The sequence below is a fragment of the Squalius cephalus genome (assembly GCF_949319135.1).
Source record: "Squalius cephalus genome assembly, chromosome: 23".
In the NCBI taxonomy this organism is placed as follows: domain Eukaryota; kingdom Metazoa; phylum Chordata; class Actinopteri; order Cypriniformes; family Leuciscidae; genus Squalius; species Squalius cephalus.
Window position 1 is genome coordinate 25176803 of NC_137144.1, and position 25790 is coordinate 25202592.

General features: G+C 36.8%; 1 protein-coding gene across 4 annotated transcripts in view; it reads left to right on the plus strand.

The window, feature by feature from the left end:
* Positions 1-25790, plus strand: part of syt7a (synaptotagmin VIIa) — a 166246-nt gene that overhangs the window by 134055 nt on the left and 6401 nt on the right. The window contains exons 3-8 of one of the 4 annotated variants that reach the window (XR_013819816.1): positions 7941-8052; positions 9603-9864; positions 10391-10560; positions 11971-12085; positions 12186-12385; positions 14406-14616. Coding sequence is in view for 3 of the 4 variants with exons in the window: in XM_079858863.1 (XP_079714989.1) it covers positions 7941-8052; positions 9603-9864; positions 10391-10560; positions 11971-12085; positions 12186-12385; positions 14406-14510 (964 nt within the window). In the remaining variant the exon portion in view is untranslated. Of the gene's footprint in view, positions 1-7940; positions 8053-9602; positions 9865-10390; positions 10561-11970; positions 12086-12185; positions 12386-14405; positions 16068-25790 lie in introns of those variants that run through there. The other 3 variants (XM_079858863.1, XM_079858864.1, XM_079858862.1) reach the window with 3 other exon arrangements.

Below are 25790 nucleotides of genomic sequence, written 5' to 3' on the forward strand. Positions count from 1 at the left end.
AATGTAAATCATGAACAAATTGTGATTTAGATATTAGTGATTTTGTGTTTTTACTTGGAATTCAATTTATATAACACAACAAACATGATAATATTTGAGTATATAGTATTTTTATGTATTATTTTATTTTTTACACACTTTTTAGTCTTGTTTTGAACTGTTTATTAATGTATGTGTAGCGGGAAGAAGTGTAATGCAAATACTCAGCTCGTGAGTCATCATGATCTGTTAAATACAGTGTATTTCTGGCTCAGGCTACTTGAACACACACGCCACTACACAACAAATAACGCTTGCATTGAAGCAATAGCGTAGATTAAAAAGCTGTGATGTTGTTAATCTGGTTCATTTCTATTGGCTAGTACAAGTTCTGAATGGCCGGTAACTTAAAAATTTAGCAGCCAAATTGGCCGGTGGGTGAAAAAGTTAATTTCAAACCTTATATATATATATATATTACACTTCTTCCCACTAGACATATATATAGACTACTATAATATATATATCCTCCTGGGACCCAGGAATAGACTTTTGTCCTCTGTAGTGGACATTATATTTGAGTGAGTTTCTCTCTTTAAGTCTGGATGTCCTGTAAATAGCAAACGTGCAGCTTGAACGTTCTGCTAAACGTCTCCGTCACAGTCCACAATAGAGAGAAAGAGTGTGTGGATGATTTTTATTTGTGGCTGAACTATTCCTTTAGGGATTTTTATTGGAAACTTGGTGTGTCTTTGCCCAGGAGCATCAGATTTTAATTGAGCTGTTCTGCTGTGCTCGAGCACATATTAGATCTGTGTGTGTGTGTGTGTGTGTGTGTTTATAGTGTGGAGGGCTGCTGTCCAAGAAATTATGAAACGCTTTGAATGGAGTGAATGAGCTAACAGCAGTGTGTGTGTGTGTGTGTGTGTGTGTGTGTGTGTGTGTGTGTGTGTGTGTGTGTGTGTGTGTGTGTGTGTGTGTGTGTACTGGACAGGCTTTGACTTTTCTCTCGAAAGGCTCATTGCATCTCACACATGCATGAAGTAATGAGTTTCTGTGAAACGCTCATGCCGCTGTGCATCGTGGGTTGGTTATGTAATCATCTCTAGTACGCTGTGTGGATGTGTGTGTGTGTGTGTGTGTGTGTGTGTGCATGCGATGGCATGATGGTGTGTTGTGTGTTTCTGACGGGATCTGTATAGAGGGGAGCGCGGTCTCCCTCTCCAGCCTGGACGGGTCAGCGAGGGGCGTGCGTTGGTTCCCGGGGCAGGTAAACGCAGGATAGTATAACAGGTCACGGTGAACCCCAAAGCGACCCGCCTCCAGCCCGCCTCTGAATGTGTGTGTGTGTGTGTGTGTTTGTCATGTACGTCCATGCGTGTGTGTTAGCGAGGCGCTCACCTGTACCTGTCATATATCCTTCTCCTCGTCTGCTGTCTGTGCACTATATGGTCTCCCGTTTGCTGCCCCTCCATCCCTCACACACACACACACACACTCTCACCACCCCTCGGTTGCCATGCCAACAGCCCACTTTCGAGGTGAGAGCGCTTGGAAGAGCACATTCCAGATGTCAGGGGGAATTTGGGCTCTGTGCGCCCCCTACTGGTGACGCCACACACCTGCAGGCTGCCGTCTGCATCTCATCAGCGCCCTTAATAATCATAAATACATTATTCATAAATGTAAAACATCTACTCCATGTGTGGGAGATGTTTATACACATCAGTTCAAGAGAAATCATCTGTTTCTCTCTGTCTTATTTCTCCTTGTGCTGTCCTTCATCCATGAGCTTTACTCAAATACAGCAGTTTGCCACTTAAAGTCGCAAGTTACAGTGTTTTTACCATGGTGAAGGAGTGTTGTTAGGTACAACGCAAAGGGTTAAACCCCCTTATGGCCAGAATATAGTCAAGTATGCAGATGTGAACGCTTGACGAGTGAATCAGGATATATAAGCACACAAAAAATGTAGGGGAGAAGCCAAACTTATTTTTTAAATAATTTAAAATTATTTTACTAAATGTTATATAAAATAAATATTTTCTTTTCTTTAATAAATGAATCAATTATTATTTAGTTAATTTTTAATTAATAATAATAATGATTATTATTTAATATTAATTATTTAAAGTAAAATTTATTCAAAAACTTTTTTTTAATTTTAGCAGCTAAAATAAACACATCAGATTCTTTCTTAAATAAGTGTTTTATTTAATTAATTATTCAATTTAATTTGTTTATATTTGAATTTCTTAATTTTAAAGTATTTAAAAACAATTAATTTAAACTTAAAATATATTAAATAATTAATTTTATTAACTATAATGCACATCTACTTATTGCTTTTATAAAATGGCAATAATATCAACATGATATAAGGCAAAAAAATTCAATACTTTTAGAATATATTACTAAATATTATATAAAATAAACATTTTATTTAATTCATTATTTTATTTTATTTGTATACATTTTAATTGTTTTAAAATAAAATTACAATTAAAATATATTTTTAATTAAATATTTAATTTTAGCAAGATAATAAACATTTACTTATTGCTTTTATAAAACGGCAACAAAATTGCCATGATATAAAACAAAAGTATTAAAAAAGGATTAGTAAATATTATTTAAAATAAATACATTATTTATACATTTTAATATTTAATTATTTAAAAAAAAAGTTAAAATATATGTTTTAATTAAATATAAAGTTTTCGAAACATAGGCCTATCTGCACATTACTTTTATAAAACAACAACAATATAAACATTACAGAAGACAAAACTGTTCAATACTTTTAGTAAGCATTATATGAAATATTTTATATAATATAACGATAACTTTTAATTACTTTATGTGATATAAGACAAAAGTGTTCAATACTTACATGTGCAGTATTAATAAAAAATGACACTAAACTTTTTTAAAATGTATACATTTTAATATAGTGTGTTCTGCTATTTCACAACAACTTGGATCGGTTTTATAAAGCGTCCTGTACTGTTAAAAGCTTTCTGAAGACGATATTTGTGTTGACATGTTGGATGACAGCTAAAGTTAAACCGGTTACTGAGCCGAACTCCTGAATAACCTGCAGGCGAGTCGCACGTCTACAGTGAATGAATTATTCAGGCCTCGGAGAAGCTCTACGTCTCCTTTATCTGCCCTCGATCGATAGCGAAGGACAGACGGAGAGATACAGAGAGAGAAAGATGCTCATTGTGTTCTTTCTCTTTTCTCTGTCCTCATTTCACCTGTTCTCCGCTGAACTCGTCCCACTCTCATTCAGCGTTTCATTTTCAAGATTATCTAGAAAACATGTAGGATTGTCCTCCTTCTCGTCGATGTTCACGCGTTACTGAGTCTGAGTCTTCAGGCTTCAACTGTTGCTTTCTTTGGCGGACGGGAATTTGTTTCTTTTTAATATTGTCTCAGACACTTTACATTCGAACATAGTAATGTGTATGATAAATAATGATAGTTCTCTGTTTTATGGATAAATCGCCCATTATTGATTCTTTTCCAATATGGAAAGCATTTGTTTTTTACCTCCTGAAAATATGAGCTCTCATAGTCAAACTATTTCTACAATGATTATTAGTTTCTTATGAGATATGTTGAATTAAAGAGGAAATATGATGCTGTTTTAAAAGTTCATTATTTCGTTTATTGGGTGTATTATTAGGTTAACATGCTCAAAACACATTATTTTCCACATACTGTACATTATTGCAGCGCCTCTATCACCAGTCTGTCTGAAATGCACTGATTTCTATTAAGCCCCTCCTTCTGAAGAGCTCAGAGTGTTCTGATTGGCCAGCTGACCCAGTGCGCTGTGATTGGCCGTGTGTCAGAAATGTAACGCTCATTACCATAATCATGAGTTTCAGCTTTCAAGGCTTCTAAAGCATTTGTAAACACAGTTATTAATGTCATCGGTTTCGAGTCGCAAACAGAAACGCACTAAAAGAAAAGTAAAACATTAAAAAAGCATAATAGAGGGTTTAAACTTTAAACGGGCTTTCAGACCCTGAAATTCACTTCTTCTTCTTTCTGTCATCATCATTTCTCCATCTGTTGTCATTTTTCATGGCAGCTGAATGTGTGTGGGTTCAGTAGGATTGAACTAACAAGGACACTAACTCATTAACCGATTCAGCCAATCAGAGCTGCATTCAGTTCACAATTAACCAATGACTGACCCCTCCCCTGAATATTAATGAGGATTTTACAGCCCTGTCTCTCTCCCCTCCCGAGCTAACCTCGTGTCTGTCCGTCTGTCCGTCTGTGTGTGTGTGTGTGTGTTGCTTTGCCTGCTCGATGTGTTCTCGTCTCCGCTACGACTACGTCTGTGTGTCTTCAACAACTCGGCCATGATGTTCGTGGCGGCTTTTGAGTGAATTAAGCTTGAAGTAAAGTGACAGCACTGAGCGGATGTTTTCCCGAAACAGATGTGTTGACAGACAGACGCTTCATGGTTTGTGCGTAAACCTCCCGCCCGAGTCAGATCCGTCCTCCCGGACCTCTGCAGCTCTCCTTAGACTGGTGCGGATACAGCCGGGAATATGAAATATGATCACACTCGTCTACTCACCCTCGTGTTGTTTTCTGTGGGACTGAAATCTGAACCTGAAACGGCACTATGCTCCAAAAAATAAAACACAAAAACACAAAAACTTTTATTTTATGTTGCATATCTGACAGTATGAAACAGTATTTTCATTCAATTGCAATTTAAATTTTAGTGTTTTCTTTTATTTTTATGGTCCACTTCTGGCTTTATGCAATAAGCTTTCAGCGAATAGCAGTTTAAATTTCAGTATTTTATTTAATTTTATTATTTATTTGTATTTTTGTGGTCCACTTCTGGCTTTATGCGGAAAGATTTTCACTGAATATCAATTAATTTTTTATTTATTTTATTGAATATTTTATATTTCTGGTGTACTGTATATGAAACGATTTTCAATAAATTTTTATATTATTTTATTTTCATAGTGCATGTCTGGCTGCCTGCAAAAAGATAGTTAGTTAATAGTTATTTAAATTTCTTTGTTTTATTTTATTTTCCAATTCTGAAATGAAAATATTTTCAGTTAAAAGAAATTTTAATTCTATATTTAAATTTAAATTTGAGTGTTTTTAATTTATTTTATAATAATAATGTGTATATTTTATTTATCTTTTTTTTTTTTTTTTAATTTTCTAGTGTAATTTTGGCTGAATGTGAAGATTTCCAGTGAATAGCTATTATAATTTTTTTATTTAATGCGGTGCATTTCCGCCTATGTGTGAAACGATTAACAGCGAATAGCTATTTAAATGTCAGACTTTTCCCTCAGAAAAAGATATCGTATGATTTCTGAAGACTAAAAAAGTCGTTTGAACTTCATTTTTGGTGCTTTCATGCCCTTTTCGGAGCTTGACAGTTTTGGTCACCATCCACTTTCATTATAAATACCGTTAGATTATCTAATGGAATTGGAACATTTTTGGAATTGGAATCATTTTTGAAATTTTTGGAATTTGGAATCTAATGGAATTGGAACATTTTTCAAAATATCTTCTCTTTCGTCCCAGAGAAGAAAGAAAGTCCTACAGGTTTGGAAGGACACGAGGGCGAGTAAACGCTGAAAAGTTTGAGCTAACCCTTTCCCTGCCAGTCTAAAGACAGTCTGATCTGCCGATGTCTCTCTTTTATCCCCTCCTGTTCTGTGTTCGACTGTATGTGCCATTTGCTGTGTTCCTTTACACTATTTGTTTACTCCTTCTCTCTCTTTTGTCTTTCCAGCGCTCATTTTCTCTCTCTCTCTCTCTCTTCAAAGCTTCACCTCTCTCCGGAAACAAAACGCTTCCTTCCTGGTCTCTTTGTCTTTCTTTTTCCGTCGTTTCTTTTCTGTAGAACTAATCTCTGTATGTGCTTTCGTTTAACTCTCCTTTCTCTCTGACTGACTCCAGGGTTTCTTGTCTTCTCTCGCTCTCTCTCTCTCTCTCTCTCTCTCTCTCTCTCTCTCTTTCTCCTGCAGCTGTGCTGGTTTGGTTGACGTCTCTCTCATGGTTTTGTTTGACTCTCCAGTCATGCGAATAATCTTCTGCCTTTCCATCACAGAAAGCGTCTCCTCTTCTCCTCTTACGCTGTCTTTCGTCTCTCTTTCTCCCTCCAGCTGTTCCCGTGTCTCAGTTTCGTCTGTATCCGTGTGCCGCCTTCATCGCTTTTCTGTGTTCATCCTGTAGTTGTCTTGTGTGCGTCTCTCTTTCAGTCTTTCTGTCTCTCGGTTTGTATCTGAACACTCAGTTTCATTCAGATGTCTGCATTTGTCCTTTTCACCTCCTCTGTCTGTCTCTCTCTCTCTCTCTCTCTCTCTCTCTCTGCTCTTTTGGCCCCTGCTCTGGTTTAGTTTTGTCCTGTCAACTAGTTCAGTAGATTAGTCAAACATTAAAGTAATATTTAGGGGTTTAGTACACGTTATACTCGATCGACAGCATTTGTGGCATAATGTCACTTATCACAGACATTTATTTATTTTATTTCAGTGTCATGAACACATATTATCTGCCTATATTTTTTAATCTGGATAATCTAGAACTCTTGACAAAAATATGAGCTTTCTTTTTTTTCGCCAATTCTATTTTATTTTATTTTATTTTATTTTATTTTATTTTATTTTATTTTATTTTATTTTATTTTATTTTATTTTATTTTATTTTATTTTATTTTTATTTTATTCCTTAAGCTGAATTTATTTTTAATTTTTTTAAATGCATTGATGACTCAAAATATTTTCCATAGCATTAAACATTTATTATTTTGTTTTGTTTTATTTTATTTTATCTTTTAGTTTATTTTTTAACTTCAAATGAGCAGTGAGTCAAATTTATTTTCTATGGCAATACATATTTAATTTAGAAGAATACATATTAGATTTAGAATTATTTTCTGTGGCATTAAACCTTTATTTTACTTTATTTATTGCTTTATTTTACAAACAGTTGAGTTGTTATTTAATTTTATGACATTTTTTTTTTAAATGTATGAAGCAATCAGTCAAAAATTATATTCTGTGGTAATAAACATTTATTTATTTTTAACTTATTTATAATTATTTTTTGTGGCATTTATTTTATTTGTGTTAAATGAGTCAACATTTATTTCCTAAGGCAGTAAACCCTATTTTATTTTATTTTATTTTATTTTATTTTATTTTATTTTATTTTATTTTATTTTATTTTATTTTATTTTATTTTATTTTATTTTATTTTAGCTGAGCAATGAGTCACAATTACAATCACAATTCTATTATTTTCTGTGGTAAGAAACATTTTATTTTAAGTCAAAATGATTATCTGTGGCTATAAACATTTTAAGTGAAGTCTGTGGTAATACGCATTACGCTACAAATGCCCGTAAATCGTCTTCTCTTGTACTGAACCCACATCATTCCCATATTAAGTCAATTTTCCAGTCCAGGCCAGCCGCACAAATCTGACTTCGGACACCAACCTCTGGAAAACGAAACGGACCGCACCGTGGCGTGATGAATTGACAGCTTTATGTGTTTAATATTTAATAACCCTGAATATTGGCCAGTTTATGGTGTCTTTTGGCTGTGTTATAATCTGAGGTAACATTTTGTCTCACAATGTTTTTATGTTTTATAACAGGAAATGTGATTTTTCTTTTATATCTCTCTGTTGTGGCTTTATTTTATTGTGTTCAAGTGATCGAAAGTAAAAATCATTCTCATGCTTGTTATTAATTTGTCTTCTGCATATTCTTGTCTGTTTCTAAAATGTGTGACGAAGCCGGTCAGAATAACACGAGTCGACGCTCATAGAGGTCAAAAGGTCATCTGGGGTTTGATTCTGTGGCAAAGAGAAAGAATCGCAGGGCAAGTCACTCATCGCTGGTATTTTTAGTAACCCGTGTTCCTCTGTGTGTGTCTCTCCCCCTGCAGTAGGAATATGGGGAATAAGCCGGCTAACAGTCCTAAGGGTCAGCCGCCAGATGCCGACGGACATTCTTCAGTGTCTGACCTTGCCAACTCGCTCACTGGAGACATGGTGATGGTAGGACAGTGTGTTTGCATGTAGAGTCCTGGTCCTGCATTACACTGAAAAAAACAAAGTAAAATGTACTTAAAGGGATACTTCAGGATTTAGCATTAAGCTTTGTATCAGTAGAAAACCTGTAGTATTTTCGAATTACCGTGCTTCCCTCCCTCATATCCCCCTGAGACAAGAGATTTATGTATTTTTTGTCTGGAAAAAATCCTCCGATGACGCAAAATCATCATTTTGCATCATCGGAGGATTTTTTGGCCAGAGGTTAAAGACTACAGCCAGTAGGAGGCGCTGTCCCGCATGTTTTCAACCCGCCCATAGGAGGGTGGGATCTCACTCACAGAATGTACAAATAGTGTCAGCCGTCTTTCTTTGGAAGCTAAGCTAACAGGCTCTTGTTCTGTGGAGAAAGCTGAGTAACGGTAGTAGGGGTTACCATCCTCTTTTTCCCGGACATGTCCGGCCGTCGAGATCGTCCGAAATGTCCGGGATTCGGCGTTTGCTTTCTGCAGTCGCCATTCATTGTTTACATGCACACCTTTTGTTTCAATCTAACTGTATTCATTCCGATTGGTGAATCTGAATGTAGTGTTTACATGAACGCTAAACAAGTGATCGGATGATGTACGTTTTAACATTGCTAAGAAAATTCCCGCTCCTCCGAGAGAGATGCGAAACCCGGCGCGTCTCAGTAATGACGCCACCGTCCTCGCGCCGTTCTCCCGCGGCCGTCAGTCTCGTCCTGCTCGCCACAGTAAACATGATGAATGGCGACTGTAGAACGCAAAAGCCGAATCCCGGACATTTTGGGCGATCTCGAAATCCCGGGCAAACTCGTCACGGAGTCTCACTAGTAGCCTAGCCTTGTTGTTTTCAACTGCGCTCTCTTACCGGTAGGCGTGGCTTGGGAGTGGCCTCGTAGGGCAGCGAAGCAAGTGCATTCTGGGAGTTGTTGTCTTTCATCCACATGAGCCAAAAATACATTTTCTGGCTTTTCTCAGTCTAGAAAGCTCCAAATTCAAAAATAATTTAACATTTCTTCTACATAAATTACCTATTTTAAATACACATTCATCTTTCCAGAGGTGAAGTATCCCTTTAATTTTTCTTTGCCAAGTAAATTTCACATATGGAATTAAGTAAAGTCTACTTAACTAAGTTAAGTGAAAGTAACAAAGAAAATAAGTCATTTTAACTTGGCTAGTATAAGTTTGAGTAATATCTATTTAGTTGAAGTTTCCTTTGCAATGCATTTCACTCAAACAATAAAACATTGAATTAAAACACTTGGAAGACAAAAAATGCTTGCAATCCTTAACGTAGTAAATCAGCTGGGCAAGTATGGGTGATATCTATTACTTAATGTTTTATGGTGTCTTATGTCTTAAATATATTATATATGCCTGTGTGTTTCATGATCAATAATAACAGCAGGTGTCTGTTGAAAAAACAACAACAAACGCCAGGTTTTAAGAACACTCAGCACAGATTGCTTTTGTTTTTTTCATCTCATCACCGTTCTTCACATTCGACATTCTCTCTCATGCTCTCTCTAGTTGTCTCCGGGGTCGGAAGATGACGAAGGTCCAGTGAGCGAGAAACTGGGCCGGATTCAGTTCAGCTTGGGCTACAGCTTCCAAGACACGACTCTGACGGTGAAGATACTCAAAGGTCAAGACCTGCCCGCTAAAGACTTCTCCGGGACCTCCGACCCCTTCGTCAAAATCTACCTACTGCCCGACAGAAAGCACAAACTCGAGACCAAAGTCAAGAGGAAAAATCTCAACCCTCACTGGAACGAAACCTTCCTTTTTGAAGGTCAGTTGTGGATCACCCGTGTTTCCAAACATCTTAGTTATAGATGAAATCTAGTCAGTTTTACAATACATTATTATATTATCATTTCTGTGGCTCAAACAGTAGAGCAATGCGTTTTCAGCACTATGGTCATGATGGGTTCAATTACCAGGAAATGCATGAACTGATAAAATGTGCACCTTGAGTGTCTGCCAAATAAATTGTAATTATGTATTGTAAATACTGATGAAAATACTGTACTTGAATAATTAGAATGTAATGAGAATCAACATGAGACTAATGAAAATGACAACAACAAAAAATCCTGTAAAAGTAAAGAGTCAGGATTATAATAATGAGAGGTTTTTTTATCATTATATTTTGTATGTGACGGTAATGAGAATTTGAGGGGAAATATGCTGAATCATCAGGAAAATACTGTCACAGTGCAAAGGTGTTAATGGTTTCATCATGCACAGTATTTTGTTTCGATTTTTGGATGAAGTATGTCCTGTGAACGGGTAAATCTGAATCTCTCCCTCCTCAGGGTTCCCGTATGAGAAGGTGCGGGAACGAACGCTGTATCTCCAGGTGCTGGATTACGATCGGTTCAGCCGTAACGACCCGATCGGAGAGGTCTCCATCCCTCTGAATAAAGTGGAGCTCGGACAGCTGAAGTCGTTCTGGAAGGATCTCAAACCCTGCAGTGATGGCAGCGTGAGTGGACTTTCCGTACAATGGACAATGCGGACTCTTAAAGGGAAAGCTCACCCAAAAATTAAAATTACTCACCCTCATGTCGTTCAAAACCTGTAAGACTTTAGTTCATCTTTGAAGATCTTTTTGATGAAATCTGAGAGATTTCTGTTCCTCCATTGACAGTCTACGCAACTACCACTTTGACGCTTCGAAAAGTTCATAAAGAGATCGTAAAACTGATTTAGTCCAAATTTTCTGAAGAGACTCCATCGCTTTATATGATGAACAGATTGAATTTAGGCTTTTATTCACATATAAACATTGATCAGTGAACAGAAACTCAACCGAATCTGCTTGACGCGCGAGAATGAACCTCATTGAGTCCATCCTCATCTAGAGCTCCTGCATTTAAAGCGGCAGACGACAAAACTGCAGCTCACACTTATAACGAAAACGATATTCAGCATAAAATGGTTATTCGGGTCATGAATTATGGTTATTCAGTCTGTTAGTATGTGCAAAGAACCATAGGACTATTCCACTATATTCCAAGCTTTGTGTGAGTAACAGATTGAACTTTATCGCATTATTTTCTGAAAATCATCCTACACTGTCAGAAATAGGGGTACAGTAGGAGTCCATTTCTGTCCCCCAAGGTACAATCTAGACTAACGTACCCCATAGGGCTTATTATTGGACCTCAAGGTACATATATGCACCTTTTTGTGGGTCAAAAAGCATTAAAAGGTACATATATGTACCGTTTCTTTTAAAGGTGAAGGTATAATATTGTACCCTTGAGGGTATGCCCCAGTGACAAGCCATTGTACCCCTAAAGGTACAATTATGTACTTTATTTTCTGAGAGTGTATCTGCTGTAACTCAAAGCTCTTTCAAGCCTGTTTTAAAGGGGTCATATAATGTCATTTTTGTACAAGCTAATATGATTCTTTAGGGTCTAAATTAAAAGTTTGTAATATACTTTAATTAAAAATTCTCATTAGTATTGTAAGAAAACACTAATTTTACCTGGTCAAAAACAGCTCTGTTTTCAGCACGCCGTTTAAGTGCATGTGTCTTTAAATGATAATAAGCTTTGCTCACCCCGCCCCTCTGTTCTGTGCGTACTATGATTGACAGCTCGCTCACGAGGGCGCGAGGGCGGGGCTGTGTTGAAACGCTGCTGTCAATCAACCATTGTGGGAGGGGCGTCGATTTTGTGACATCACAAAATCGAACAGCTTGATTCAGGAGAGGGGGAAACATATAAGAAGATTTTAAAAAAGCCACTGGATGGATTTTTATCATTTTATGATGGTTGTGTACAGGCACTGCCAACACACATTTCAGTACAATCAACTTGTAAAAGTGCATGTACCATTATATGACCCCTTTAAGACATGTGTTCTGTGTGTGTGTGTGTTGTAGGGAAGACGTGGCGATCTGCTGTTGTCTCTGTGTTATAACCCCACTGCCAACACCATCACTGTTAACATCATTAAAGCTCGCAACCTCAAAGCCATGGACATCGGGGGAACCTCAGGTACTCAGACACGCGTATAATAACAAAAACACTGGTTGAATGAATATCGAATAGTGTCATTTGCATAACTCACGCACTCTCGGTCTCTGATTGGTTGCAGACCCCTATGTAAAAGTATGGCTAATGCACAAAGACAAGCGAGTGGAGAAGAAGAAGACAGTGACCATCAAACGCTGCCTGAACCCCGTTTTTAACGAGTCCTTCCCTTTCGACGTGCCCGCACATGTTCTCCGAGAGACCACCATCATCATCACCGTCATGGATAAGGATCGACTGAGCCGCAACGATGTCATTGGAAAGGTGACAATATGTGCATCCTGTGCTATTGTGTGTGTGTATATGAACAGCACTGGGTAAATTACTTAAAAATTATAATCCGCCTCTGATTTAATATTATGTAGACAAGTGTAGTCAGAAACATAATCTACTAGATTTTAGGTGATAATAATAATCGTATTACTTTTAGATTACTTTTGACCTAACTCGTTTATTACAGATTTGAGTAGGATAATCTTGTTGCATTTTGATATCAAAAATTATTATATTCAATCCTTTATTATAATATATAAGCAGTATGCTTTAAAAGAATTAAAATAATATATATATATATATATATATATATATATATATATATATATATGTGTGTGTGTGTGTGTGTGTGTGTGTTACTATGTTAGTATGAAAAAGTTATAACAGAAACTACATATATGCTAAATAAGAGGGTGATCAATCTTGATATATTATTCATAAATTTTTCATAAAATATACTACTGTCAAATTGATGTTTATTTTTCCAATCAAAACAGCATTTATTTGGCAAAAACTAAACAGTAACAGCATTAAACATGATACATTTACACTAAATACAATTATTAGAAAACAATAATTTATATGAATTAATTAGAAAAATAGTGATAAATAGCAGTATTAAACAAAATAATTTGCTTCAAAAAGAAGACGCAGCGCAGACATTTTCTGCGATTAATCACTTTTGTTAATTGGTTCATTTTTAAAATTAACTATCCAAATGAACTGATTCAATAAAATGAATTAGACTTCCCAGGGCCTCTCAGGAGAGATTGTTGAAGATGATTTGATTTGATAAAAAATAACTTTTTTGGAGAAGCTAGAGGATTTGTACATACAGTATTGAGTGTGTAGCCTCTGGTCAGAAGTTTGGAAACATTACTATTTTTAATGTTTTTGAAAGAAGTTTCTTCTGCTCATCAAGCCTGCATTTATTAGATCAAAAATACAGATTTTTTTTTTTTATATTGTGATATATTATTACAATTTAAAATAATTGGTTTTCAATTTATTATACTTTAAATTATCATTTATTCCTGTGATGCAAAGCTGAATTTTCAGGATCATTCCTCCAGTCTATCACATGATCCTTTAGAAATCACTCTAATATGAGGATTCATTATCAAAGTTGGAAACACTTCTGCTGCTTAATATTTTTTCATAACCTGTGATACTTTTTTAGGATACTTTGATGAATAAACTTTTGTAACAACAATATACACGACTGGTCAGTAATTTGGGGTCAGTCATTTTTTTTCTTTCTTTTTTTGAAATAAATCAATACTTTTATTCAGCAAGGATGTGTTAAATTGATAAAAAGTGATAGTAAAGAAGATTTATATTATTAGAAAATATGTTTTTATTTTGAATAAATGCAGTTCTTTTTAACCTTTTATTCATCAAATATATTAAGCAGCAGAACTGTTTCCAACACTCATAATAACTCAGAATATTAGAGTGATTTCTGAAGGATCATGTGATAGACTGGAGGAATGAGCCTGAAAATTCAGCTTTGCATCACAGAAATAAGTATAATAAAATTTAAATTGTAATAATATATCACAATATTACATTTTTTTTCAGTATTTTTGATCAAATAAATGCAGGCTTGATGAGCAGAAGAAACTTCTTTCAAAAACATTAAAAATAGTAATGTGTCCAAACTTTTGGCCTGTACTGTATATATATAATATACTTGAGTTATAATAGGGTTGGGTTCTATTTTTCTGATAAACACTTGTTTTCATGACATTGGATTCTGTTAACGGCTCACTGTTGCAGAACGCTGTGCTATAGTCATGATCCAGTGCTCATACTGAGTCAACAGCGAAAATAGGGTTCTTCAAAAGCACTAAAAGATTCATTAATGGAGTCATTTAGGAACCTGTTTCGTTTAGAGGACCTGGAAACGAGTCGTTAAATTCTTTTACGATTCCTGTTTCGAAAAGAGCGGGAACCCTGCTGTGTCCTTCATTGTTGTTCACCAGCATCTCTTTCTCGTTCTCTCTCTCAGATCTACTTGTCATGGAAGAGCGGTCCTGCCGAGGTCAAGCACTGGAAGGACATGTTGAGCCGGCCTCGTACAAACGTGGCGCAGTGGCACGCTCTCAAAGCCTGATTCGCCCTCTCCATCTCCCATGATTCCCTCCAACCCCTTCTGACCTTTGACCCGAAACCCCGTCCTTATGCACAAGACAAACTTGCTGCCAGGCGGCACAACACGGGTACTTTTAGCCATCCACTCTTGTAACCTTTAACCTTTTGAGCTTCTGAATCTCTCCTCCACTTTCGTCTCTATTTACTCTGGTAACATGTAGTGTAAAGGCCTGCTTATTCACCAATTGCTAATTACACAAACGGTTCTTTTGATATTTTCGGGACTCTGGGATAGTCGCGAAATCCAACAAAGCCATTTACAGATGCTCTGAGAGCGCTCGTGCCGCGACTACACGTTACCAGGATGATGTCTCCTGTTTTTTTTTTATCCGTCATTCCCCCGTGTTCCTCAGGCTGGAGAGGTCTGACATCTCTCTGATGTGTGAACGCGTCACCTCGTCTCATTCAACCAACCCCACGTCTAGACCCGGAGGCTCATGGGAGCTCATTTGGCAGCCTTTAAATTGGCCACCGCTGAAACGGATCAAGTCGCAGGAACTCTGGGAATTGTATTTTTCCAGGTCTCAGACATCCCGTGCGAGAGCGCCGCTGTAATTAAAGCCATGAGGGGAAAAGAGACGCCCTCTTTCCATTAACACTCGTTTCTTCTCGTCTCCGTTTATAGTTGTTTTTCTCCAAATCCCTGACCTCTCCAAGCCGTATCCGTATCTTTGTTCCTTCCATCTATCCTCTCTCTCCCTCTCTCTCTCTCTCTCTTCCTTCTTCTAAGTAAACATCTCCGATTGAAAGCCGCAGACATTGAAATCTTACGCCATCTGGAGACTTACAGACAGCAAATGGACTCCACCATCCGTGTCTCTTTTGCTTTTTTTCCTCTGTGGTTTCTCTTTATCGCTGGCACAATAGTAGTGAAGTCCCTCTTTTTCTCGGGATCCCTTGTCGTCCGTGTGCTGTGAGTGACGTGTCGTAGATCCAACCGAATTATCGTTAAAAACATTAACCACCAGGGCGGAGAAAAGAAAACAACTTCCTCGAGGGATCGTTCCAGGTCTTCTGGGACTTTCGGAAGAAAATCAAGATTGAAGGGGAAGAAAATACACACACACACACACACACACAAACTTGATGTCATCTTTTTTTTTTTCATGAAAAGGACATTTGAAGAAACCAATCAGAATTGTTCTTCCAGATTTGCTGTGAAATATAGAAGCAAAGAGTTTTGCGCCCGGTTAGTTCTCGCCACACTTTGCTCTAGTGACGTGTTTCTTTGTGTGTGTGTGCTGATAGGGGCTCATCTTCTACAGAAACCCTCCTGTTAACGGGGAAAAAACTGCCTTTACCCGCGTATGTGTGCATATGAGACTGTGTCCGAGGTAGATGAGGACGAATCTCACGGAAACATGTCCAGGTCATGCTTTATCCCCAAAATCAAATGAAAAAAAAAGAAAATAAATTATATTTTGCATAATGAAAATGAAGACAATTAGGAGAGTTACCAAAAATTAAAAATATTGTTAGATTATTTTCATGCTATTACCATAAATAGCTAATAAATTTGACCTTTTAGGTTGTTGTTTTTGTACTAAATGATTAAGCATTTACACCCAAATGCTCATTACCATAAATAACATACATTTTACTTTTTAGTTTTTTTGTAATACAGTATTTTTTATTTGAAATATAAACAAGCATAAAGTCTATACAACAAAAAGCTACCATGATGTTTAAATGATACAATTAAATTATATATTTATATAATCAATATTATATATATATATATATATATATATTGTAAAAATATGAATAGTAAAATATATAAAATATAATGCAATAATATTTTGAATTTTTGGGTGGGATTTAACCCTCATGTGGTGTTCAAAACCCTATAACACCTGTGGTCTTCCCGGGTCAAAATGACCCGACTATAAAAAATAGCTTATAAATCACTCATTATACCATATTTTCACACAATCTTGGATTCAGTCTTTTTGTCAACTTGTTCTCTTTCAATTAGGACTGGTTTTACATTTCTATTTGCATCTAATTAATCGTAGGCCTCATTTATTTGACAGTAGAGATCAAATTTTTTGAGTAAAAAAAACATTATTTTTGAATAATTTTGGAAATATTAAATGAAATCTGAAGAAAATTGGCACTGTTTATCACACTAGTCTACTTTAATTTTTCACCAGGAATTTTGTTTTGAAAAACTTTTATTTTGTACAAAATGGCACATTGTCACACTTGTGGTCTTCCCGGGTCAAAATGACCCGACTATAAAAAATAGCTTATAAATCACTCATTATACCATATTTTCACCCAATCTTGGATTCAATCTTTTTGTCAACTTGTTCTCTTTCAATTAGGACTGGTTTTATATTTCTATTTGCATCTAATTAATCGTAGGCCTCATTTATTTGACAGTAGGGATCTCATTTGTTGAGTAAAAAAAACATTATTTTTGAATAATTTTGGAAATATTAAATGAAATCTGAAGAAAATTGGCACTGTTTATCACACTAGTCTACTTTAATATTTCACCAGGAATTTTATTTTGAAAAACTTTTATTTTGTACAAAATGGCACAATGTCACACTTGTGGTCTTCCCGGGTCAAAATGACCCGCCTATAAAAAATAGCTTATAAATCACTCATTATACCATATTTTCACCCAATCTTGGATTCAATCTTTTTGTCAACTTGTTCTCTTTCAATTAGGACTGGTTTTATATTTCTATTTTCATCTGATTAACCGTAGGCCTCATTTATTTGAGAGTAGGCATCTCATTTTTTGAGTAAAAAAAAATATATTTTTGAATAATTTTGGAAATATTAAATAAAATCTGAAGAAAATTGGTACTGTTGATCACACTAGTGTACTTTAATTTTTCACCAGGAATTTTGTTTTGAAAAACTTTTATTTTGTACAAAATGGCACAGAATTACACTTGCGGTGTTCCACTGGGCCATTGAGGGCCATTGTTTCAATGGGCCATTGAAAGTGAATGGGAGAGACTGAAACATTTTCAGGAGCAAGTTCATTGTTTATGTACACATATGAGCATGTGATGGATTATGGTGAGTTTGGGCTCTTTTTAATCTTAACAATCTCATGTAAATAATGATGTGCCATTTTCCACAATTTATGCATGCTTCATTGAGTTACGAGTTAAAACGCGACATAAGTGCTAGGCTACATCTATATTCAAAGCTCTGTGAGCGCCTGTGGGGGTTTGTGTGTTACAACTCCATTAGGAATATCTTTAGATCCGAGTGATGGATTGTGCTGTGTTTGGGCTCTTTTTAATTGTGATAGTCTACTGAAAATAATGATGTACATTTTTCTACGATCTGTGCATGCTTCATGAAGTTATGAGCAAAAACCAAACGTGAGAGCTTCATGAGTATATACTTGGCTAGGTGCGTCTGTGGTATTTTTTGTGTTAGAGCGCCATGAGGAATATCTTTAGATCTTGTTGATGGAATATATTGAGTTTGGGCTCTTATTAATCGTGAGCTCCTGCTGTAAATAACGATGTGTCATTTTCCATGATCGATGTATGTTTCATGAAGTTACGAGTAAAAAGGCCAAGTCTAAGCTACCTTGCTTGGCTATGTGAGTCTGTGTGTCTGTAGTATTTTTTGTGTTAGAACTCCATGAGGAATATCTTTAGTTCTGAGTGATGGATTATGTTGTGTTTGGACTCATTTTAATTGTAAGCATCTGCTGTAAATAATGATGTGTCATTTTCCACAATCGGAGCATGTTTCATGAAGTTACGAGTGGAAATGTGTCTAAACTTCCATCATCCATGTATGGTTTACACATGGGTCTCTTGAAGGGCTTCTTTTACAAAAATCTCACTCAAGTTTAGAAAAAAGCCTGAAACAATTATGCTTGCTGTATTCTACTAATTGAGACCTTTCAAATGACATATGACACAGGACTATCTGAGCTGTATGATGTATTTGACATATTGCTGAATGTAGTAAAAAAAGTAGTTTATAAATTATGAATTTGTTTTTTTCTATTTATCAGCAAATAACTCAGCACTACTTAGGAGTTTATCAAACTGGCTACATTCATTGTAAGTTTCAGACTCTAAGCTTTCAAATGACACCTATTTTAAGTTGATCAAGGTAACAGTTTTGAAAAATATTATGATTATTTATTTCGCAGCTAGGTGGCGCCTGCGGGGGAACACTCTTGTTTTAGAGTGATAACTCAGCTCTCGTTAGGAGTTGATCAAAGTGATTAGATGCATTAAAAAGCTGAGATTCTAAGCTTTAAAATGATACCTATTTTGTGTTGTTCCATTCATTGTTTGCATTGGTCTCTCCCATTAACTTTCAATGGCCCATTGAAACAATGGCCCACAATGGCCCTCAATGGCCCAGTGGAACACCACAAGTGTAACTCTGTACCATATTGTACACAAGTAAAGTTTTTCAAAACAAAATTCCTGGTGAAAAATTAAAGTACACTAGTGTGATCAACAGTGCCAATTTTCTTCAGATTTTATTTTATTTTTCCAAAAATTATTCAAAAATATATTTTTTTTACTCAAAAAATGAGATGCCTACTCTCAGATAAATGAGGCCCACGATTAATCAGATGCAAATGGAAATACAAAACCAGTCCTAATTGAAAGAGAACAAGTTGACAAAAAGATTGAATTCAAGATTGGGTGAAAATATGGTATAATGAGTGATTTATAAGTATTTTTTATAGGCGGGTCATTTTGACCCGGGAAGACCACAAGTGTGACTATGTACCATTTTTTACAAAATAAAAGTTTTTCAAAATAAAATTCCTAGTGAAATATTAAAGTAGACTAGTGTGATAAACAGTGCCAATTTTCTTCAGATTTCATTTAATATTTCCAAAATTATTCAAAAATAATGTTTTTTTTACTCAAAAAATGAGATCCCTACTGTCAAATAAATGAGGCCTACGATTAATTAGATGCAAATATAAATATAAAACCAGTCCTAATTGAAAGAGAACAAGTTGACAAAAAGATTGAATCCAAGATTGGGTGAAAATATGGTATAATGAGTGATTTATAAGCTATTTTTTATAGGCGGGTCATTTTGACCCGGGAAGACCACAAGTGTAACAAGGTATCAAAACCCCCGCAAAAAAAGTACGAAAATTTTCAAAAAACATTTGAGAAGTAGTTATACCCTTTGGGAACAGAGTCACTAAGTTTCAGTCCAATGCGATAACATTAACTAGTATTTTTGGGAAAAAGAAAATCTTCTCCGGGTCAAAATGACCCGAAGACCACATGAGGGTTAAGCACATTTCCCCCCAAATTTTCATTAACGTGTTTATTTCTGTAAATCCTGTTAATTCTTATTAATTCCTGATTAATTCTAGTTACATTAAAGCTGTGCATTCAACACTGCTGCACACAATGCATGAATATTTTAACATTTAAATAATGCATCATTATTGTTTAATTTGTGGTAATGAGAATCTGTGCTTTATTTACAGGCTTTCATTTTCTTTATGCAAAAAAAATAAAATAATTTCCCATTTCTTTCCTCTGATTTTGGGGTGAAATACGACCCGGACGTGTTCTTGACAGGTTTTGTGAGATTGGCCTGTGCGTGTATTACAGCATTAATGTGTATCTTCATTGATGTTAAAAATAATCAAAGTGTGTGAATATGCTGCTCTATTTTCTCATGGCTTCCTTCCGTCTTATTACGAGACTCTTGTTCTCCTCTGAAAAAGAGTTGGAGAAATGTGAGCTGCACTTTTTAATGGTGTAACACTGAGAAATATAATAGCAATTGTTTGTAACAATAATAAATAGTTTTTTGTATTTTAAGGGAGGAGCGTTTTAAAGAGCAAACGGCACGTTTCGGGGACGCTGGACTGGGCTGGACAGACCATCTCTCTCTCTCTCTCTCTCTCTGTCGAATCATTTGTTTTCTGTACATGTCAGTGGTGTGTGTGTTTGGCGAGATTGTGTCATTTATGCAGGCCGGCTGCTAGCGGCATGACTAGGCATGTGTTAGCATGTGGTGTGGCGTTTCCGCGGAGGGTGGCGTTGCCATAGGGTCACTATGGGGACGGAGTGTGTGTGCAGTTGTGTTTAGACGCTCAGCGTGACATGGAAACACAGAAGCAGAGGACGGCTGTCCAATCTCTCTCTCTCTCTCCCGCTCATGAACAACTAGTTATTCTGGGCAGAGACCTTGAACAGGACAGACTGTTTCTCACCTGAAAGACCTGAGCTATAAAGGGTTTTTAGTAACATAACTAGTGCATAACCCAATAGCAAAACAACTGCCAAATCTGATGCATTATCTCAAGAGATTAATTAAACGTTCAACATTCATTTAGCACAGCTCATGCACTGGCTAATTTGACTGTGAGACTTCAACTGTTCTCATTCATCAGTGAAACAAAAATGTAGATTGTAAAAATGTGTAAAAATCATATTTTTTTGGCCGTTCACACATGGTAAATCTGATTTGGACTGACACCTATTGGTGTGGATGTAGCATTACAGATACTATTGTCACAATATTCTATTCACATTTCGTCTTTGTCACCTATTATTGATTTATTCTACAACCAAAATTGTTTGAGAATATTCAGACAACCTACTAAGCTAAAGCAAGTCATATTCATCTGGTCATGTGACCTCAATGCACTTTTCATTTCTTTATGTTAAAGTAACACTGGTAAACTCAAGCTGAATCAAAACTCCCTAATGATCTTGGGCTGTTCGATTCTGCCGTCTTTACCAGGCTCGACCCGTGTGTGTGTGTCTTCCAGACTGTGTTTAAGGGTCCGCACTACATCTGCTTTCAGCCAGGAGCCATCTCAGATCAGTGGAGCGTTTAATGCGCTCAATGTAATCAGATAATAGTACAGCTTAAATTGCGTGTGTGTTTGTGTTCGTTCTCCATATCTTACCCTTTAGCGTACACAAACATTGTGCAAGATGCAACATCTGCTGAGTGTGTGCATGTGTGTGTGTGTTTAAGCAGAATTTGAGCACTTTTTCAATGTGTATGTGTGTGCAGTCACACGTAAGGTCACCTTGTTTTTTGCCTCGCCAATCGAAGCTAGTTGACCGTTGTACGTGTGTGTTTGTGCATGTACTGGATGCGTGTGTGACGCTGCTGACTGGATAGAATAAATATTGAGTCTTCTGTAATGTGTGTCACATAACAAACGCCATCCAGACACACTCTTTTACAATCATATGTTAACCTAAAGGTAACGTTTAATGTTCAGAGTCAGCTGTAAGTTAGCCATTAGTGGTTCGACTTCCTAGACTGGAAACATTGTGAGTCTGTTGTTGGAGCAGCCCGACATCTCAACATCTCGCTTTTGGCCATATACAAATATAAAAATCCAGCTATTTTTGCAGTTTTGTTTGGTGCTGCTTGCTGTGCAGAAATGACACACTTCATCTGTTGTAAAAATCATTGCTTGTTTAATAATTCCAGCATAAATGCAGTAAATGCTGCAGGACATTTGAGCTTTATTTAGCAGTTATTCTCATGAGACTCGGTCAGCAGTCTGAAGTGTGTGTGTGTGTGTGTGATGGTCACTGACCCCTGTGCTGACCAGCTCATTATGTGTGTGTGCACCTGCGTTCACCTGTGTGTGTATTATTGAGCAGTATGATTGTTTTGGCAGTCAGTGTCATTGTGAATTATTTTCTGCTTGGACCTTTTAGGTTGTTTTTTTTAGGAAAACTGGGCTAAAGTTCTCTCGCACACACACACACACACACTCATGCTGGTTTATAGAATCACAAATGCATGCAATTGTTTTTCAGCTCATTAACCAGCAACAATAATTTTACCAAATTACTGATAAAAAAAAAACTATTTTTCCACATGCGTGAGCACATCATGCATCTCCCACACACACAGCTGCAGTTTCCCTGTTCGCTCCTACACACACGAACATCATCAGAAAGACAGATTCACACGCCGTACATCAGTCACTCCTCCGTACAATTAGCTGCTCTTCAGAGATGAGAGCGAGAAAGTAAAAAAAGAATAGAAATGAGTTTAGCGCATGTTTGCAGCGGGTTGCATCAGCTGGAGACACTTACAGTGTGAGGTGTTCGCTTCAGCAGCTCGTAAACTCCTCATGTTATTGCTGAGCCGTTGCTCTTGTTCGGTTCTCAGTTATTGGCCATGTTTCATTTATCACAAATGAGGTTGTATGTGAACGTAGAGCTATAAAATGAATGTGGACGGCAGAAACTCTTGGGAGATTGTGATGAGAATATTGAGATCTGTGACTTGTTAGTTTGAGACGTCACTAGCCGCGTTTCCATTACCCTTCAAATTGCGCAAATTGAAATTGTGAATTGAAAATACGCCCAATGGAAACACGTCAATTTCGCAAAAACTCCCTTTTATCGCAAAAAAGTTTTTACGCTCGCATGAGGAGGTTTTTCGGGCAATTCGAAAAATAAATATTTCGCAAAACTCCAATGGAAACAGTTTTTACGCATTTGCAGGTCACCTGACGTAGATGACGCGGTGTGTTTGGACAGAATACGAGACAGAGCTCTTTATTAAATTCATATAAGATGAAAGAATTACAGGAATAATGGATTCTAAACCTCAAATAAATGCCACAATCAAGACCTCGAAGCAGATATGAGGGAGAAACACCCAGAAACACCTCATATGTGCCGCTCTCAAGTATAATAAGGGTCGTTCCTTACCATTAATGATTGGAAAACACACACACATCTCCTTCCATTAATAATAATGGCTAGTGTGATGGCTGGGATTAGTACATAAACCTACCAACGTCCGTTGCTATGATTTTTGTAATGAATTTACTTATCGCGAGAGGAAAAAATTAAGTTTTAGTCGCATAACATCGGTTAATAGAAACGCTGTCAATTTACAATAGTTTTTTGTCGACATTTAAAAAAAACGCAAGTTTTGCGCAAATCTGTAATGGAAACGCGCCTACTGAAATCTCTTCTGAAACACTAGAGGAGATGCAGTCTAATTTGCTGAGCACACACTACAAAATGTAAACTTGAGATGCATGTGCCATTACTTGGGTCTTTTTCTAAGGAGACAAATAAGTGCGAATCTCCATTTATTCTCATTTCTGTCTCTGAGAAATCATTGAGATTGTAAGGAGATCTAGTTTGTGATTTGACAAGCACACACTACAAGATGCATGTGCATGTGCGATTATCAGGGTCATTTTCTAAGGAGATAAATCAGCACGAATCTCCATTTAGTCTCATTTCTGTCTCTACAAGACATATGCTAGCGCGCCTTATATAATTTATTTGATAATTTGCCCACTAAAAAAGCATCAACAGGCATTTTTGTCTTTCTTGTTCTGTGCAAAGCCGGCCGCAACCTTCATGTACTTTGTTGACGTGGACTTTTGTGCAATTTTAGCTCTGGAAAAGATCTTTAGTAGAGATCTAAACCCTCATCTGATCTGTGGATGGGTAACTACTCTCTCTCTGATGACAGGAGAGCTTTACTAGAGAGATTTTGATTCTGTTGTGTGTGTGAGATGGTCAATCATAGTGTGATTGTGACATATTCCAGCAGATTGCTGTCCAAATTGTGTCTGTCAGTTTCTGGATCTCTCTCTCTCTCTCTCTCTCTTTATCTGTCTCACGCACTTCCAGCTCCAGCTCCCCGTTCGCTTCTCCTCATTGGTTTGAAGAGCTGTCCGTCAGGAAGCGTGACTCCTCCCTGTCAGGGTTTTAGTGCGACTTCTTCTGAATGACGTTAAAAACGACGCTACAAGTAATAATTCTTCTTCTCTTTCTATTTCCGTTCGACTCTCTGTGCGTCTGTATGTGTGTGCGTGCTCGGTGTTTTTCTGTTATTCTTGATCATAAATGTTGATGATAAATGGAAGAAGTCTCCTGATTTCATGTTTTGAAAAACTTTTTTTGTATATAACTGAGCAAAAATGTAAGAAATTTATTGTACATGTTTCTGTTTGTCACTTGTACTGAAAACAGATATTCCTGATGAACCGTGCGTTGATGACGAGACCGATCGCTCTTCTTGAATGAGGGATTTTCACGTCTGTCGTATTTTTGCAGAGGCTGAGGGGGAACGAAGGATAGCAAGATAGCACTGCCAATCATCTAAGACATCACACTGCCAAACCCAGCCCATAATTTTACCTATAATTTCTCCAAACCTAATCAGGAGTGATTTTCATGTCGTCATTGAAAGCCAAAATACTCCCAAGTGGCAAAATCACAATCAATGTGATGTTTAATATTAAAACAAGTGGTGTTATTTTGGACCAATGAGATTTCACTGTGAATGCAACGCAACGCAATGATAATAGAAAGTAGGCGACAAACCAAAATGTCACACACCTCATATTAAAAGTGTTCTTGGATCAACACCATGTCAATTACCGCAAAACCAAACAAAAATGTGTCTTGACTGAGACAAAAACTTTGGAAATAAATGGATTTTTGTCATTGTGTATTTGCAATGCAGCTGAAATTATAGTCTGACATGCAGTTTAAATAGTATATTTTTTTAACATAGAAGAGAATATTTTCATTGCTTGTCTTTTCAAAATCGCCCCAGACAATCACACGAAGGGAGAAGTTTAAAAATAGCTGTGCAACACATATGCACACGTCTACAGTCTGTGTGTGATGAGTTTCATAATGGCACCATGTTGTTTTAGTTTGATGCGGGTTGCATCTGTTTTAAACACTAGCACAGCTAGCTCTCAGAACTGCGTCAAAACGGCATGTCGACAGCCAGCTGAGACAGATACACACTCGCCGCGGTCCAGCGTGTGTAGAACAAGCGCATGAGGCCTGTCTGCGTCCCATATGCTGCCGCCTGGTGTGATTGGCAGGGCTTAATGATATCATCCACCTGTCTCTCTCTACACGGAAATTTGCTGCCAAAACCCTAAAAACTGAAGCCCTCCGGCCAAATTTCTCTCAAATCTAAGTCCTGATGAGCTGGATCGTATGCTACTTGTTAATGGGATAGTTCACCCAAAAATGAAAAATCTGTCATCATTACTCACCCTTGTGTCGTTCCAATTCTTGTATGAGTTTCTTTCCTCTGTTGAACACAAAAGAAGATATTTTGAAGAATGTTGGTAATCAAACAGTTGATGAAGAATGTTGGTCATCAAACGGTTGACGGCCCCCATTGACTTCCATGGTATTTTTTCTATAGAAAGTCAATGGCAACCAGGTTGGGTTGCCAACCTATAGAAAAAATACCATGGAAGTCAATGGGGGCCGTCAACCGTTTG